At 41.1% G+C, this 19,252-nt stretch overlaps 1 protein-coding gene across 5 annotated transcripts in view; it reads right to left on the bottom strand.

Moving 5' to 3' along the window:
• Window positions 1–19,252, bottom strand: part of LOC108935261 (leucine-rich repeat-containing protein 7-like) — a 60,667-nt gene that overhangs the window by 26,254 nt on the left and 15,161 nt on the right. For 4 of the 5 annotated variants that reach the window (XR_003797560.1, XR_003797559.1, XR_003797562.1 and 1 more), the window contains exons 1-5: window positions 16,533–16,929; window positions 3,039–3,241; window positions 1,306–1,423; window positions 1,108–1,186; window positions 41–130 (exon numbers count right to left, since the gene is read on the bottom strand). Coding sequence is in view for 1 of the 5 variants with exons in the window: in XM_029250569.1 (XP_029106402.1) it covers window positions 41–130; window positions 1,108–1,186; window positions 1,306–1,423; window positions 3,039–3,241; window positions 16,533–16,557 (515 nt within the window). In the remaining 4 variants the exon portion in view is untranslated. Of the gene's footprint in view, window positions 1–40; window positions 131–1,107; window positions 1,187–1,305; window positions 1,424–3,038; window positions 3,242–16,532; window positions 16,930–19,252 lie in introns of those variants that run through there. The other variant, XR_003797561.1, reaches the window with a different exon arrangement.

The following is a 19,252-nucleotide window of genomic DNA, read 5'->3' as shown; positions in this document are numbered from 1 at the left end:
GCTGACGTACGAGACCGGAAACCACCTTTGCTGGACTCACTTTCCGAAGTTGGCAGGGAGCTGTTCCAGAAAGGCATCATTTAAGAACAGCTGTGTCAGGTTGAGGAGGTGGGTGAACCCATCTGGGAGCCTGGAGAACAGAAGGAGGGGGAGGAGTGAGAGTGTGAGATCCCGCTGGAGGCTGAAGGCAGGAGACGCACACACCGAGCTCCTCACACAGCCTACGACTCTGCCACGATGCAGGCCGTTCTGCTCAGCACCAGTCCCTCTACCTGCAGGTCCTACTGAAGGCAGTATACCTCTCACCATTTTTCCCCACAGACAGTCCAGTTCTTCTTGATGGAAAAGTTATTCTTTCATGAAGCTATTTGCTTTTCTCATTTTGCACAATATCAAATTCCAATATCCCAAAAAGTGTATTTTTTGCATATGAGGTTTATTACAGCACCACCAGTGATGAATTTATGCTAAAAATCAATACAAGGCAATCTGGCAACGCACAATATATTCTAAAGTATTAATTCAAGAGGGGTGCGGTGGCGCAGTGGTCTTGGCCGGGTTCTGCCCTGCGGTGGGTCTGGGGTTCGAGTTCTGCTTGGGATGCCTTGTGAGTACGGACTGGCGTCCTGCCCAGGGTGTGTACCCTCCCCTCCAGCCCTGCGCCTTGAGTTGTCGGGCTAGGCTTCGGTTCACCATGACCCCGCTTGGGACAAGCGGTTTCAGACAGTGTGTGTGTGTGTGTGTGTGTGTGTGTGTGTGTGTGTGTGTGTGTGTGTGTGTGTGTGTGCTTACACTGACACACAGAACTCAGGATTTGTATATTGACTCTTAATCCCAGTACTAAAACAACACATGTGCCAGAATCTCTCGCAGTGCCTCTAATTTACTATACATTTTCCGACACAGTGAGAAAGGCAGCAACATGATGGTGTAACTGGCAATAAGTACTTAAAGCAAAGTTTGATAAAAAAGTTTAAAGTCACTCAAAATTAGAACAACCCTCTCCTGACACACAGGAGTCCCTGTACAGAATCTCAAAGCAAGACCACTAGACATGTTAAATGCAAAGCATTAGCGGAGAAGTTTCTGTCACCTGCTTTTACTTACTTGGAAATTGGATTAACACTGGCTTCCACAATGGATAGACATTTGCAGCCCTTTATGTTTTCAGGGAACTCCTGAATGCCTAAAAAATAAAGAGGAAAGCACCCTTTTGGTGTAACGTACGATGCGGACTGGACTGCAGCGTAAATCTTATTCCACCTACACTAAGACAATGTACACCTCAAAGTTCAAATATGATACCGTTTTTACTGATGTCAAGCTCTTTTAGATTGACAAGGCTTGCGATGGTGGTCGGCAGGCTCGAGAGGTCATTGTCGGGTATGCTCAGTTTCCTCAGCGCTTGACAACTGAAGAGTTGCTATAAAATCAGAGATGATAACCATGGGTCACGTGTTGGAGAAAGACAATAACAGTGTTAAATGTAGACAAATATAGAGAAAACTGTCATCCGCTTCTTCGTTCGCATGCTTGGATGGTGCCAAACACCTTCTCACTCAGACCTTCTCTCAGCAAATCCACATGAAACAGAACAATCTTGCTCCTTGAAGTAAGGTTTGAGTCTATTGATGCAATAGCACAGACACAGTACCTGTACAGAAAATCAGTTCATGCAGGAACAATTCCTGCAGTTCCCAGAAAGCTAGTTTGGCTTTCATCAGCTTGCCGTAGAGCAGGCACTGTGTGAGCTCAACAAATTCCTCGCCAGCCAAGCAGAGAGCCATTCTGAAAATTACCTTTCAAGGAGAGACTAATTGAGCTCTGAGGCTGGAATAACAGAAAAATCCCCACGGGCAAACTATGTATGTATTGACTTAGAATCGACTGCTCTGTGCAGCCACACAGGCTACTGCAACATCAGTGCCATTTCTAATGTCAGCTTTGATTCTATTCATTCATGTAGTCAGAATTGCACACATTAAGTCAATACAGTTCTGAGAAGATTAGACAACAAAACCTAAGGTTATTATGCTTATTTCATTATTATGGAGATCAAAGGTTTTATGAGATTAGCTAAATACAAAAGACGTAACATTTAAACTAAATTGTCCCATTCCTCATTTTAATTGGTTCACTTGTAAAACGTCTCAATAATAAATCCCATTACATCAATTAATAGTTCTCTAATTTATCACTCAAATGGAGAAGAAATACTAGGGAACTTTTCTAAGTGTATTCTAAAGACTTTAATCATGCGGTACATTACATGAACAGGATCCATCCCAACAATCTTCTTCCACTCCTGAGGCTGAAATGTCTAACTAGTTAATTTTTGCAAGAAAAGTTAAGACAGTTTAATATATTATATCAAGCTAACTAAACTATACAAGTGCTTCTTTCAGTGAAATGCAGAACAATTTCCATGGCAAAATCCAAAAGCAGGAACAACAAGGCTACACTACTGCATTGTAGGGACTCCAATGTAAGACAGATTGTGGAGACCATCTAACACTGGACTCCTACACCAAAGACAGCAACCCTAACTCCAAGGTCTCCTAGTGAGCCTTCCAAGGCAACTACAATATTTAATTTTCTATTATGGATTTACCAGAAACTTTTTCGCCCAAAAACAATTTTTGTATCTTGCAGTGTCCTTATTACAGCTGGAGTTTACTCCTTTGAGTAAATTCCCAAGGGTAGAAGAAACATAAACAAGAAGGCTTTGGACAAAGGACTACACTAACTCACTGTCACAAAGCACCCAGCCACTTTGGTGGTTGGATTTAAACATGCAATTAATCAATCCAGACTTCAAGTGGAAAGCAAAGCATGTGGAAACCAGGCCAAATTTCAGCAAAGCACCGTGAAGACACAGGTGGCTAATCTACAAGTTTTGAGTTTATTGTTCAAGTGTACAGGGACAGCTTTCCAATCAAACCAGCAACATTTTTGGCTTCTTCAACTACAAAACTACCAAGCTGACATTCAGATCTAAACGGCAATCATCACTGAACTGTCAGTTCACTTTCCCTTACCTTGGGCAGCTCCTCAATCTGGTTGGCATCCAGGTAGAGCTCCTCCAGTGTGCGCTCAAAGCTGAAGATCTCCTTGGGCACCTGCTGCAAGCTGCAGTGGGAGTAGTCCAGCACGGAGATGACCTCCTCCTCCCCTCGGAAGCATCGGCACGGCACCAGGCGGCCGATGATCTTCCTCTTTGTTGTCATCTCCAGACACTGCACTGAGGAAGAGGAGCGACAGCTTCGATGCAGAAGTGTACCCATTATCATCAAATGGTCCAATGGTACCATTCACAACTATACTTGTATTTTCTTTGTCCTTTCTAAGCATTGCATGCCTGTGACATTCAAAGACCCGTGTAGCATTTGCAATGACATTCAATAAGTGGTTCACTTCTCGATTCATAAAAGAATGTTTGTCAAGCTTCAGCAGACAGAAACAAAGCGATTTGATTTGCTGTGGCTGAAATAATTCCCCAATTCCCTGTCCTGTAAACAGCCGATTAGGTTGGGCAGCAGTAGAGAAATTATATCAGCACTAGCTATGCTGAACTGCATTCGCTGACTGATATATGACTCTTCTCACACTGAAAATGAAAAGCTAGTTCCTTCGACTGAAGCCTCTTCCATACTTTGTGCATGCCATTACCAAGGGTTAACATAGCTAATTAATCATGATGTGCAAGACACGACTATCAGATATTTACATTCATATCATGCATTATACATTTACATTCATATTCATAATGCATTTGCTCCCTCAAAAGATGACGTAAAGATTGCACATTAGAAGGAGCAGCCTGAAACACACTGGCACGGACTCCTTTGTGGAAGTTAATGTTGTTTGATAATTACAATACTTCAGCATGGAAGTATATCATAGGTAAAAATTTGAAAGGCAAAATGTATGCCATTCAGCAATGTTTATTTCACTTTAAAGAGGTTGTTACAATAAGAAAACATCTCATTTGAAAGGGACAGCAATAAATGTAAGACACCCAACTGTACTTAGAACTCCAGTAAGACATCCAGCTGTATAATAATAAAAGCATCAGCTAAATTTGATTAATTTTTAAAGAAAGGCACAGGTATGAACCCAACACATGATTAAATATTAATAAGCAAGAGGAATGAATCAAAATGAAAACTGGCTCAATGAAAACATAACCCACCATGCAGCTTCCACATCAGTAGCACTCTGCATTGAAAGAGCAGTGAATAACTCCGAACAGTATTACAAGACAGAGCAATGACTTTATTTTTCTATGCAATCCAGCAAATGTCGTTAGCAATCTTGACCCTGATGAGTTCAGTCAAAGAGTTTGAATGTCACAAATTCTGCCTGCGAATTGCTTAAGGAGCCCAAAAATGCAGACCCCCAATGAAACAAAATGAAGCTTTAATTTGTTTCTCCGGGTCAAAGGGTTGAAATGCCTTTAGCCATGCCACTGACATCGAAGGACGTGTCCGTGCATAAACATCTCCAAACGTTTCTCTAGAGTGTGCAGCCATAATCCAGCCAACTGGAGTCTTTGATGCTCCCTACTCTTGAGGTGACATGAATCCCAAATGCTTAAGGATATGATGGCAGATAGGTAAGCCGGAGTGCAGTGGAAACATCCAAGTGATGCCAGGGTCACTCGGTGCATGCAGAGATGTCCTTCTGCATGCCATGTGGGCATGTGCTTGGCAGCTTAGTCTCAGCCTTCGAGACCGGCCCCGTCTGTGTCGGCATACATAGGGGTCGGACCCACTCCAGCTGAACTGTATTCCACCCAATAAGGGAGGGCCAGGTGTCCTATATTCTAAAAAAAAACGCACCAGCACTCATTTCAGTGGTTAGACCTTGCACTCAAAGGATACAGGTTCAAATCCTGCTCCTACTGTTGTACTCTTGAGCATGGTGAAGACCCAGAATGCTGTAGTAAAAATTAGCCAGCTGGAAAAATGGGTAAATCATTGTAAGTAGCTTAACAGCGTAAGTCACTTTGGAGAAAAGCGTGAGCCCCATAAATAAATGTAAATTTCATAAGCAGCATTTATGTGCCTGCTGAATAAGCCTTATTCAAATGAAAGTAACTGCATACTTGATAAGACTGTACAGCTCTGCAGCTGGTACCCAAGCAGCTGAGTAACTCTTGCATCCTTAGACAGTATGTCAGATTGTGATATGGTTGCATGTGTCCTCAACCTAGTTACACCAAATTCTCCTCAAGTCCTGCATATAATTTCTCTACATGCGGTATACTCTTCAAAGGTAATCAAACATCCATGACTTACAATGAACTAGCAACAAGATGATAAGGGAAGGCAAACTGCAAGACTTCCAACAACTAGTACAACTACTAGTGAAATCCAGGGTAAAACACAAGTACAACAAACACTGAGAAAGACACGCTGGAGACATACCATATTTTTTCTTTGACAGTTTACCAAATACACGACAAAAATAGTGCTTTGAATCTGTCTTACATCCGTGAACTTAACTTCTGTTTGTGTTCTAATTTTCTGTAGGATCATCATAGATCTGCTATAGCTTAGAAATTCATGAAAACATGTTGAACTATGGCAAAAGTTTTGAAGAAAACAAGAAAAAGTGTTTTAAATGAAAAAAATATTATTCTATATTCCTTCAGGACACTTTCACTTTTTCTCTCAATAAATGCAGCATTATTTTCCTCAAGTGTCCACATATATAATAATCTTGATACCGATACGTTAACATTGCAGTAATGTGAATGATCAAAAATCAAGTACTTAAAAAAACATGGCACACACCATCTGGTCTGAAAGATGTTTAAGTGTATTCTCTGAACTCGTGAATTGACTGGAAAGTTTGCATTACATGTATTCCTATTCAAAAATGAGACATGCACATCTAAACAAATTACAGAACCTAACAACCCTGAACAAAGAAAAACTGCACAGAAGTACAATAAACATTGTGATATTCATTTCAGAGAGGTTCTTGACACATTAAACCAATTCTTATGCAGGAAAATAAAAGAGTAGCAAATTTAACAACATTATGTTGTGATGAGATGTACCGGAAGATTCAGCTGATTGTGTTCAGCAGGCCATGAAAATACACATTGCATTATTTGTTAATGTGAAATGAATCTGCAAGACTTCTGTACTGAGAGCGACTTATTGATTCAAGAGAGACACATCATTGACTGCTCTCATTATCTTCCCGATGGCTATAGCCCAAATAAATACCGAGTTAAGCCGATTCTTGGAAAGGCTACAATACCCTCCCTTGCTGTGTTCATTTAAAAAAATTATAAAATAAAATAAACCAAAACAGAACAAAGTAAATCCTATTCACTTAACCCTGTTCTTAACCCCAGTGCGTTTCCTGACACAGTTATCTGTTCTCCCCCGATAAGTGACAAACCAGGAGCTCCTTTTCAGCCTAGTTTTGTGAGCTTAGAAAGAGCAGCTAGTAATGCAGTAACACTTCAACACTTTTTTCCAACATATGATTCAACGCAGTATAATAAATCAGTAATATTGACATGTACAGTATATCACAATATAACAAAGAACTGGTATACTTTCTGGCTGTTGCTGAAGTACAGCCTATACTTACGACTTTGCTTTAAGCAATGTCTCATGGGTGTCCAGATTTGAGTCTCAAAGGCCACAGGGAGTAGCGTTTTGCTCAACCATAACACTTAAAAGTAACTATTTTGGCACTAAATGCTCGAGATGCTTAAGAACAAAATTCTAAAACCTGCTGGAAAAGGTCAGAACCACCTTAACTGTATTTTCTTCAGTTGTAACTAACATGTTTGTTTACTTTTGAATATTTTCATGTAGCGGAAAAATGTCAAAGATGTATTCAGCCTCGACACTGACAATCTTACAGACTTTTTATACAGATGCTTGTACACACAACGATAAATAGTGCCTCCAAGCATATTGTCCACTTTAAAAGTGGGAATACTGAGCCAGCGCACAGCAAAGTATTGGCAACTTTTATTTGCAGTTAGCACTGTCGTGGATGTGGACGTAAGCTTAAATCATGTTGTTCAAGTGCCGACAGCATGTATCACAGAACCAAATTACTTGATGGAGCTGTCAGGAATGGGATTTAATCTAATTCTGAGGATCGACTGCTGGGCTGCAGCTGGACCACCAACAGCAGGCGATCATTTTGAAGGAGTCTCAGGGGGAGTTAGCCTCAGAAGAGACCAGATAAACTAAGCGTGCCCTGGAGCTCATACCGCAAAACAACCCAGCTTGGTATATCTACTAAATGCAGGGGACCATTGTGCGATGCCATTTTAAATGTGAAGGAAGTACCATCTCAACACCCGATACTTTTTACAAAAAGCTAAAATACAGCACATCCATCCTTGGTCTTATAGTCGTAAAAATTCAATAAATTAAATCAAAAGTTCCCTATCACTCACATTAGATGGTGCATTAAAACATACAAATAGAGCACAGAAAACAAATCAAACAAATCATATCAAATCAGAAATTAAAACAGGAATATTATTTTAACACCTAGTCTATAGCTGACACTGTCCTGCTGTACATGTTTCAGAATGTATTTCAAATAGTATCTCATTATGCCTGAAAACCAAATAAGTTGGCTTACTCTCCACATAATTTCTTGAAAAATAACTCCGAAAGCTACATGCCTGCTTGATTTTCGAGTCTACTCATGCTCTGTCATATGGGAGCTCTCCTTGCAGACCGAATGCATATTGGAATAGAAAACAGTATAGCGCTAAAATGGTTCCCTTGGTAGAGGCTATTACAACAATAAATAAGAGTATTTACTCAGCATGTGCTGCTATGAAATGAGACACCAAAATTTCACTCGTTTACTTTTTGCAATAAATTGTGTGAAACTGCACTGCAGTACGTGGGTTGGACCGCAGTCCTACTCTCCGGTGGGTCTGGGGTTCAAGTCCCGCTTGGGGTGCCTTGTGACGGACTGGCGTCCTGTCCTGGGTGTGTCCCCTTCCCTCTCCGGCCTTACGCCCTGTGTTGCTGGGTAGGCTCCGGTTCCCCGTGACCCCGTAAGGGACAAGCGGTTCTGAAAATGTGTGTGTGTGTGTGTGCACTGCAGTACCAGAGTAATTAATTATGCCAATTACAAAATTAAAAAAAAAAAAAACACTTTATATAAGCCTCGTTTCTTTAAAAATGTCACCGGTTCACAGCGGTAACTAAAGACAACGCATGAAAGTTTATCACAACTTTAAGCATGCTTCTGAATGCATGTGCACATTACTGATTTATTGTAAAATTCAAATATTCGATGATTTCTGAGTCTTTAGAAATTCCCACTCACACCCTGGGGAACAGCAGACAACACAGACACATAAAGTGGAATAATTACAAAAATACACATTTGTTGCATTTCTAGAAGCTGTGTGGTGAGTAAGATCATTTTGGCTGGTTCAACCGACCTGGCAGAATGTTACCTAGCAACACTGTTCCTTGTTCCTCTTGGAATTCACGTCCTCTGGATGACTAAAGGCTTTTATTTAATACAAATGTAACTTGCATTGAATATTTTACAGTTGTGTGACTTTTAAACATTTACAAATGTGCAGATAAATTTTTGAAAACTATCCATCGAGTATCTACACCTTCAGAAATGTTCTCTACAATATGCTTTTTTAAACTTTTGTTTAAACTCGTACGACGTGAATCCTGGGACAAAAGATTTAGCTGAATGATGAAATTCAAGTTCTGTATCTTTTGCAGTATTTGAATAAAGACTAATTGGCTCAAAATGGTTTGGAACTCCTGTTCTTTGTGTGCATAGTGTACAGAGTGTTCTGCACAGCGAAGGTTATTACAGAATAGGCCAATGCAAGCAAAGCGGTCCGAATGAATCACTTGTGACAATGGATGGATGCATGATGTACAATCACGAAAATGTTAACAGATCAAGAGTAAACTTCTTTTTTTTATGTAACTATTGAGCGGATCTAAAAAGTCTTTATTCTTGTAAGAACCTCAACGACAGTAATATTGAATCTCAGAGGCCAGTAGAAGGTGTCTTTGTGAATTACCTTGGGTTTGGGAAGCAGGTCACACCTCACTGGTCTGATCTCCACAGCTCTTATGAGCCGGGGAGGGTGGGGGGGCGATGGGATATGGGACACTTTGACTAAAGATTAGCACTAGCCACCACACAGGACAAACCTGTAGATTCTGGCGAAAAAAAACTTTCCTGCAATAATTTCAAAAGGAATATTCATTGAAAATAAAATTAGTAAGAGGGGAAAAGCTGTCAACATGTGCTCCATTTCTACCATGATTCAGAAGCGGAAAATAATCCTATATCCCAGGTCATGTGATCTGCTCCACTAACAAAATTTTGGTCTGGCTATGCTGCAGCTTGGCAAAAAGAAAACCTTAATATGAGCGTTTAATTTGTGCTTGACTCATAGAATCCTTTATGGTAAATTACAACTGTAATGGGACACTACCCCTCACATAAATAACAGAATAAATCTCCAGTCCTCTCACATTAAGATTAAATTCCGAGTCAAAAATAATTAAGATCGAAAAAATTCTTTTAGACAGGCTGGTTTGGCCATAAATTTCTACCAGCTTCAGAGGACCAGCTAAAATTCAAATGGTCCCTATTAATAACACTGGCAGGGAATCAATATAAAACATCTCTCATTTTTTGAAATTGTATGCAGTGTTGCTGAACTGATAAACTACATCATAGAAGCATAGCATTACGGAACACGGTGGTTCCATTAGCTGTACCATGTTTTTGTATGTGACTTTAACTTTTTTGTTTTTGCAGTAGATCCACGGAAAAGCCATTAACATTACCATATGTGTCTTTCGAAACCAGTAAGTCGAAGAGTATTGAGAATTTGTACATTCTTTCCAAATCCTACTAATCTGTTGTTATCCATACTGAGTCCTACTGGATCTGGGAACCTGGGCCAATTCTACATTGCACAAGCTGGATAACATTTTTGATAAAAGCTTCCAATTTTTTAATGGTGGCCTTTATGTTTTATCTTGTTCAATTTAATCCAAAAATATTTTTGTTAAATGTTAAAGTCTGTTGTCTTTTCTGGAGGCTGGTGCTCATACTGCTCATCCCCGGTCTTTCCAAAAAAATAAATAAATAAATAAATCCTTTAAAATAACGGTTTGACAAATGTTTCCTCTACAAAAACAAGAATATTATTGAGTATCAGCCATCATCTGTGTATAAACCAAAGTCAGACAGCTGCTAAAACTATAAAGTTTTGTAAGTGCAAGTATGAACTGAAAGTTTGGAGTAAAAATGCGTTCTTAGTTCTTGTTCCGATGCTTCTTGCAGTGACGAGTTTACACATTTTACCCACTGATGTACGTGAATATGGTACACTTGTCAACAATTCAGTTGAAATGCCTTCCTCAAAGGTACAGCAGCAGAGCCCTCCTGGGCCCACACACTCGATCAAGGCCATGTATTAACATAGAGCAGATAATGAGTGCCCTCTATCGGCACGTTTAACACAAACTGCGCTGCCAGGGAGGCTTTTTGGGGCCACCCTTAAATATCCCTTGTTTTTTAATAATGCAAATACACATACAAATAAAAAGGTAAAAAAAAATAAGCAGGAAAATAAATTAACTGTAATCCACAAGCACAGCTGCTTCCAAAAAATAGATCAGCTAATGTAATTAATTTATGCAAATGGTGTAACGCAATGTTTCCTTGAAAAAAAAGAAACACTATTACTACATGATTATTGTTGCATTACTTATTTTAATTCCAAGACCTTTGGGCATTTGCAAAAATTTCGATGTTAATAGTTTATTCATTCATTCATATTTACATTCATTTTGCTTATGACCTTATGCAAAGTGACAAAAATATAAGAACACACTTAGTAGAAGAGATTTTACAGCACAAACGCATTCTTTTACAGACATGTAATTTTATTACCATCAATGACTCAGCAGGTAGTGCCACTTAGCTCCTAAGATAGGGGTTCGAATTTTGCACCATCAGTGACTATGCGGCATTTCAATGTTCCTGCTGTGTTTGCATGGGTTTCCTACCGAGACTCTGGTTTCCTCCTACGTCGCAAAGGCAGAGCATTAAGGTAAACCGGTGACTCTTCAGTGACCTCTGTGTGTGAGTACCCAGGTATGGAACGGCATTCCTATAATAGGCATCCAGATCATCATAATGTAACTGGATGAGAGGTTACCGATGAGACGGAGGCGCGGCGATCGCAGCAATGAAGCGATGCTTTTTGTGATGAGAATAAAAGGAAAAAAATGTAGAAAAGACACCTCACAATGTGGCTTTCTCAGCTCACCAGCTTCACATACAAGTTTAAATGACTTGTGATCAAGCTGTGATAGTGTAAGCGATACAGCACCTTCAAATCTCATAGCTGGGTCCCACTGAGTCAAGCTGACCTGGATTTAGAAAGCCTTGCAGTTAAAAAGGTCTTCAAAGGCCCACCAATATTAAATATATTTAATTCTTCTTCTATGGACTTTTGCCTCACACACACACACCTGTGTAGTTCCATACTCTGCTTAAAATTCAGTGTAAAAATAATAGGCATTTTCAAACAAGCAGTGGGTACAAATGGCAGGTGGTTGCATCACCATGCTTTAGAAGTCTACATTAATTCAGAATAACAGAAAGGCAAAACACTGAGAAAATAATTAATGTAAGGAAGCAAAAAGCCCATATGACAGCAAACTGCAGACACTCCGTCTGAGGAGCTAGATTAAGACTATTTATGCATATCCACCTCTGCAGAGCCGATGCCTGCAGGGTTGCCAGGTTGGTCTTGCCACATTTGCCTGAAGTTGAGCACAAAATCCCCCCACCCCCCTCCCATGATGATACCACCCACCACTAAAGTAACACTCAAATATGTTGACAATCAGCTCTGCGAGGACCTTGAAACCAAACATATTTGCATGGTAAGGGTATTACTTGTATACCTTTTTCCTGTTTATGTGACGCAGTAAACTACATGAAAATTAAATAAGCACATAAGACACATTTGCTGTTCTTAAGACTTGTAATATCCAGGTAGAACCAGGGCATAACTCTGATTTGAAATGTAGGGAGACATGTAAAAACAGGTGAAGGCTAATTTCACCATCTTTTTTTAAATTTTCAAAACAAATAATACCTCCAGTGTCCTCAGCATAAATTATACCCAAGAACAAAACCATCATTCATAATATATTTTTCAGTCTGCAGCATATATGCAGCTTGCTACTTCACATAACACTTGAACTATTAATTATTGATATCCTAATTATACAGCAATGACAGTAATTTAGAAATATTTTCAAAACTGTGCTGCCAAATTATTGTGAATTAACATTAAAAAAAATATTTCTAAGCCAGTATGACAGACCTCTGTTTTACTGTTTTAGTCAAATTTTCATTAATGCTGCTTGACTTAATTTTAGAAATATCATTTCTACACAAAACTTTAGTTATTACAAACTTAGAATACCGCAGAAGTAGAAGTCCAAGAAGTCCAAGGTGATCATGTTTTTTCTCAGCAGAAGTGCTATGCTGGGTGAGCACACGTCACATACTGATGTTACAGCGTAAAGTGCAATATTAAATATATTATAGTGAGTTTCTGAACAGTGCTTCTCAGGCCATACAAATTCGCAAAACATGGACTGCACACCTACAGTAATAATCCCTCACCCATTCGCATGCTGTCAGTAGATATCGGTTTGACCTTTGCTTCCCAGGTTAAAAACTAAAAATACAGGGATTATTACAGCTATTTTCTGTGTTTTCACAGTGTCGTCACTTGATACAAATTTTTGAATTCCGGCCATTATATAAAGTTGGGGAAAAAACAGTGGACTCAGATTTTGAAGTAACTAATTCACAATTACAGACAAGTACACAGGTTGAGTCATTTAAAGCGGAATACTAATTAGCAGCATCAGCTATAAATGAGGCCTGCAAATCAGCTCTTATTATGTGACTTTCAGAGGTAACGTGACAGCTAACAAAGTTTGAAAGATGACAAATAGTTGGTGTCCAAAACAACGGTGTATTGATCAGAAAGAGTAAAAATCGCCACATTACAGAATGTCAAATGTCTAGATAGCCTATGGCAATGAAGGAAGAGCTATGCTATCAAAGAATAATTTCTAACGGGCCAAACAGACATTCACTGACACTCAACTATAGTGGCTAAAATCTCCAAAAAACCAAATTCAGTCACAAAACTATATTACATTTAGGTAACATTTTCTCCAACTGACAATGTTAAGTTTATATCTAAATCCACTTATGCATCTATTTCAATAGAAGGGTACTGGAAAATTTTAGGGTAAGTACCATGATCAATAGTACTACAGCAGGAGGGGGGATTTCAAATCTAGGTTGTTTAATTAGAAGGCAATACCTTTAACTAGCACACTACCTGCTGCCCTTTATTCCACCCCATCTCAAAAAATACCCTATGTCACTATCTTCATATAGCAGGTATATATTGTCAGTCTGCCATTCAGAAACTGCATCCAAGGCTAATGTGCAATATTTCATAACCTGGAGTAATAAGTATAACTCCCAGTCCCCTAAGCAAATGAGAAATGAATATGATAAGCCCTCTTGCTTATCTTCTTACATGTATGTATGTAGGTGTGTATTTGGAGAAAACTAAAGGCTGGCTTTAACTTGCACTGACTGCTAAACATAGTGACGGATCTGCATGGACATGCATGGCTGTATAAGCAGCCACGTTCTATGAAACATTGGGCCTCCTCGTTGCTCTTCGTACTCTATAACAGCCAAGGAATATGAACCATTTTATGTGACTAGGTGCAAATTATGATGCAAACACCGTTTCCTCACGATGTTTCCATAACCCATACGATAACGCCTACATACACATGACTAAACAGATTCAAGAGTGGTTCATGAACACCTTGATGGCATCGTGTCTTCGGGGCCTCCTTAGTCACCACATTTAAACGCCACTGGACCTTTTTGGGAAGTTCTGGAACGAAGAGTGGAAAATAGATTTCCACCTCCTTCAGCTATTCAGCGAACAGGGGGTTGGTGCAGTACCCCACCAAACACTTGAAGAAATGTATGAACATATTCAAAGAAGCACTAAAGGTGTTCTGAAGACAAAACCTGTCACCCTTCATAATTATGAAATTGATATTCAGAAATTATTTGGAATTTCCAATATTGGTTCACCACCTGCAAATATTGCTCTGTGGGTGGAGTGGAAAAATCCATACACAACAGGACACAAGTCATCTTCTAAGGAGGAAAGCATCATGTGAGAATATATGTACAATGCTGGCATCCTATACATAAACCTGCTTAATTTTTAATTAATATCAGTTGGAACAGATCCACATTTTACACACACACATTTTCTGAACCACTTGTCCCATTCAGGGTCGCGGGGAGCCAGAGCCTAACCTGGCAACACAGGGCATAAGGCTGGAGGGGGAGGGGACACACCCAAGACAGGATGCCAGTCTGTCGCAAGGCACAACAAGCGGGACTCGAACCCCAGACCCACCGGAGAGCAGGACCTGGTCCAACCCACTGCGCCACTGCACCCCCCTCCACATTTTACACTCAAGAGGAAATATAAATAAGGTACAGAACAGTGATTTATTACCTGAACAGCCACACTGCTTTTATAATGAAACATTTTCTCTGATGTTCTGTTTTACATCCAAACAAAAAAGGCTTCAGCAGTCATCTTTATGTTATCTTAAGATTCTGCTAAATCTGACCAATTAATCCAGTTTTACAGAAATACAGATAAATATTTACTAAACAACAAACCATTTAGCAGTTAATTTCACTTCATTTAAAAAATGGTTTAGGATTGATGGTTTTCTAGCTGCAGTAAGAACAACCCAGCCCTTACTGTGAATGTGAGAGATTTGTCCCATATAGTGTCCTTCTCTTACTTACAAATGGGGTTGCAAAGTTATAGATAGAAAGTTATAAAAATAGTTCTATGTTGTACTCTGGCATCCCTGGAGAATTTCAAATGTGAAGGCAGGAAGGGAAAATCTGAATTAAAAATCATCCAGCTGGATTCTTTCTTTACTGGATAGTTTTCAGTAATTATTTTAGTACATCAGTGACAGCCATGTCACTCTGCACAACGATGGTCTAGTATAGCCTTGCTTATGAGAAATTATAATTAAAGTGCTTTGTCTCATCTATGGGCTATATATTAAACAACTGCTATAACAACTTGTCAGGTATTGGGGGATCAAAAAAAAAAAAATCTGCAATAGTTCTCATGGAACTATACACAAAAACTGGGTGACACATTAGGGTTGCTTAAAGAAACGGGGGGGCTTAATACCCAGGGTTATATCCCAGTTCTGTTTTTTTTTTTTTTTTTTTTTTAATCAATGTATTAAAGCATATTTTATTCCATGGCCATTTTGAATGAAAGTAAGCTGAAAACTGTCATTATGCGAACACCTGTCCCAACACTCACAATCATGCAATCATAACCAAACACCTGTCCCAACACTCACAATCATGCAATCATAACCAAACACCTGTCCCAACACTCACAATGCAATCATAAGCAAAACTGCTCATCAGATGAAAGAACTCAAACGTTATCTGGATACACCAATGAAAAACTCCTCCAAGTTACAGAGAGAGAGAATGTCAAAACTGGAGCAGAGGCACGGAATCAGCACTAAGCAGGAGTCTGGAACCTTTCCTGAAAAGAGCAGCCTGAACTGAACCATCAGATGAGACTAAGTGGTACTTCTTGAGTTACACTTGAATGAAGGTGGAATTAAGCAGACTGGTAGAAAAAAAAAAACAGCAATAATAAGAACAATTTTGCAGCTTGCTCGCAACGCTCGCTCGGAAAAGAAGTGCAGCAGAGCTGCTGGAGCATGAGGCCGCTCCGTTCTTCTATAAGGCCCATATATATATATATATATATATGTATATATATCCCGGAGCCGGTGCCTGGCGCTCCCGGCCCGGCCGCCCGCTACTGAGCCAGCGAACAAGTGGGCCAGCCGTCCAATGCAGCGCTCTCAGCACCACCAGCTATGACGTCTGTAGCCCACTTCTTCCCTGGGTAGCGGCGATGCTGCTCTGCTTCCACACACGTTGCTGCCACATTCGCCTGCTCCTTTTTCCTTCTTCCGTGATCCACCGCGCACGTAATTCTTGAGGACAGAGTCTGCAGCGGTACAAGTCGGAACTCACTCGGCTTGCTTACAGTTACACCGCCGCGGCAATCGGGGGTCTTTGACAAAGACCCGAGCGCAGAAGGTCGCCAGTCAATCATGTGTGATCGATCCTTCTCAACTGCTTTAACCAAGAGGCCCCCTGCGGATTCCCCGGGAAGGCGGCGAGCCCGAGGGGTCCTCACCCTGAGAAGGACACGGGTCTGACACACGCCACCCGCGCGCAGCCACGGCGGTCCCCGCGCGCCGCTCACACACACACACACACACACACACACACACACACACACACACACACTGTGACTGTGTACTTACGTTGAATGGCCGACTGGTTGTCCATTGGTGCTTTCCTGTGAAAAGGAACCGGGTTCCGATCGTAATTCCAAACAGTGCCCTCGGCCGCCGGAGCCGCGAGTCTTCATCACGCGGCGCTGCGCATCACCCCCCAGCCGCGCGCGACAGGAGTGTGCCCCCGGAGAGCGCGCGCCGGGGCACCCATTCTCTGTGCACAAGTGTGGTGTAAAAAAAAAAAAAAAAAGAAAAAACACCCCTACAGCTGTAAGTGTGTGAGAAGGTGCCGTGCGCTTGCCGGGGATGCGGCGATCGTCTCCTTGCGCTGCATTGCGATGACAGACCGAGGTGAGCGATGAGAGGAGGGGAGGGGATGTGGACGAGGAACAAAAAAAATGGGACGCAGAGGGGCACTGGTCTGCGTGGGAGTATGCGCGCGACGAGGACACGGTGCGCGAAGACGAGGCGCGGAGCATCCCGCGCGCTAATTAATATCCAGTAGATTGGGCGTGGGTGGGTGGGTGTGTGTGTGGGGGGGGGGAGGTTGTTAGGTGCTCCCGATCCAACACAAGGCACCTAGACCACGTGCATGTGGTCCAAGAGCCCTTGTCCGTTCGTGAAGGAGGGTCTGCAGATGAACAGGTCAGAAGTCAACGGCCAGAAATCACAGAAATGACAAAAATGGCACCGCCACTGCTCCAGCATGTCTTTCTGACTTGGATTCGGGGGTTGGAAATGTCAGAAATGCACACCCCGCATTTACCCCAGTCTTTCCCTGCGGACAGAATGTTAAATCCCACTCAGCATGTAAAAGTTGCCCCAGTACCCATACATACTCACATTACCTCACATATTCTGATTTATCTGCATAATCGCAGGCCTCAGTATGTGAGAGACACACTTTAGAGCTTGAAGAGCTTCCTTACCAAAACTTGGGACAGAAGGTGATTCAATCCAAACAGCATCAAGGGCAGCAAACTGTTACACAGTCTGGGTACTGAAAACCTAACTCATAGTGCAGTCATGCGTATAAATACACCATAAGACGCATGATGAACGAAAATGACTGAACCTGTAGTTGCACCACAAACACAAGCTTCTTATGTCTCAGGATCCCAACAGTATAAATCTGTATTTGTGGAAGATAAGCAGCTATGCATTGACATTATGCATTGCAGGAAACCTGAATAAACTGACATACAAATAGTATATCAGCCAGTTGACTGTATCATTAAAGATAATTTATTCTTTTGGCTGGCTCATTTCTCCAAAGCGGCTTTCAATGTTAGGTTTTCATACTGTGCTACTTGGAATGATTTTTCTTTTCATATACCTTGGCCATTTTTACTGTATCAATTCAGGCTAAGTACCCTGGTCAAGCATACCACAATGGGAACAGGGATTTGAATCCAGATCCTTAAATTCCAAGACTTTAGTCATCTTTATGAAGTGAATTTGCCCTTAAGACATCGCACTCAAAGAGTCATCCGCAAAAATTGTGGCCGTTGCAGCATATAGGTGTCTGAATTTTGAATCTCACGTAACAGATTATGAAATTATTGATTACAACAATCTAATATAATTTAGAAACTGTCATAAAACATTTTAAGATAGTTTTTGTTTTTGTGACTTCGTTGAGCACATTAGTAACAGAATGTATAGTGGATACAGGGGGTGCAGTGGTGCAGTGGGTTGGACCGGGTGCTGCTCTCCAGTGGGTCTGGGGTTTGAGTCCCGCTTGGGGTGCCTTGCGACGGACTGGCGTCCCGTCCTGGGTGTGTCCCCTCCCCCTTCGGCCTTACGCCCTGAGTTGCCGGGTAGGCTCCGGTTCCCCGTGACCCCGTTTGGGACAAGCGGTTCTGAAAATGTGTGTGTGTGTGTGTGTGTGTGTGTGTGTGTGTGTGTGTGTGTGTGTAGTGACTTTTCACAAGGGCATGCCAATAAATAGCTATATATACAGTATAGGACTGTACTATTAAACTAAATATATATATATATATATACTGTATATATATATATATATATATGTACTACATAAATCTAAAGAAATAATGAGATAAAGTGAGTATGAAAATGGAATGCATAATTATATGGGGTACTATGAAAAGTGTATAAATGCACTTGCTAGAGGTTCATCTAAGACTGCTAATGTTACTCTTTCACCTCATCACTTTCAGCAGGTTGCTGTTAAGAACCCAACATTTATATTTCATCTGCCACACAAAGTTTGCGCACAGCATACCAGTAGCGCCAAGCCTCCTGTTAAGGTGACGTGCCACTTCAATTTGACCTAAAGGAAAATAAATCTCAGCGTGACTATTAAGCTCCACTATAACCTTTGTGTGACATACCTTTAATATCCCCCTCTGAATGCCCTTATCTGAAGAGAGGAATGCTTAAAGTGCATTCTGTTTTTCATTACAAACACAACGCAGGCACTGAACATCTTCCCTCATAGCATTTGTCATTTCACTAGGACTGCAGAAGCTCTGGCAACTCTGTTTATCCATAATGGAAGCGGGCTGCCGGAGGGAAGCGATGGACAACGCCACGTTCGGGGATTCAGAGACAGATAGCCGACATATGGTGAGAGTCCAGGGTGCGGGATCCCTCCTGCATCCGTGCCGCCTGTTGGAAAGCGACTGTCATTCTGTGGACCGAGAATGCCAGCCCCCACCCCCCCCCACCCCTCAGCCAGCCCCCCCACCCACAGTTCATTCTTCAGCATCACAATTACATCAGAA

The sequence above is a fragment of the Scleropages formosus genome, chromosome 3 (assembly GCF_900964775.1).
Source record: "Scleropages formosus chromosome 3, fSclFor1.1, whole genome shotgun sequence".
Taxonomy (NCBI): domain Eukaryota; kingdom Metazoa; phylum Chordata; class Actinopteri; order Osteoglossiformes; family Osteoglossidae; genus Scleropages; species Scleropages formosus.
Note: the sequence above shows the minus strand (reverse complement) of the source record. Positions and strands in the feature narration are given on the sequence as shown.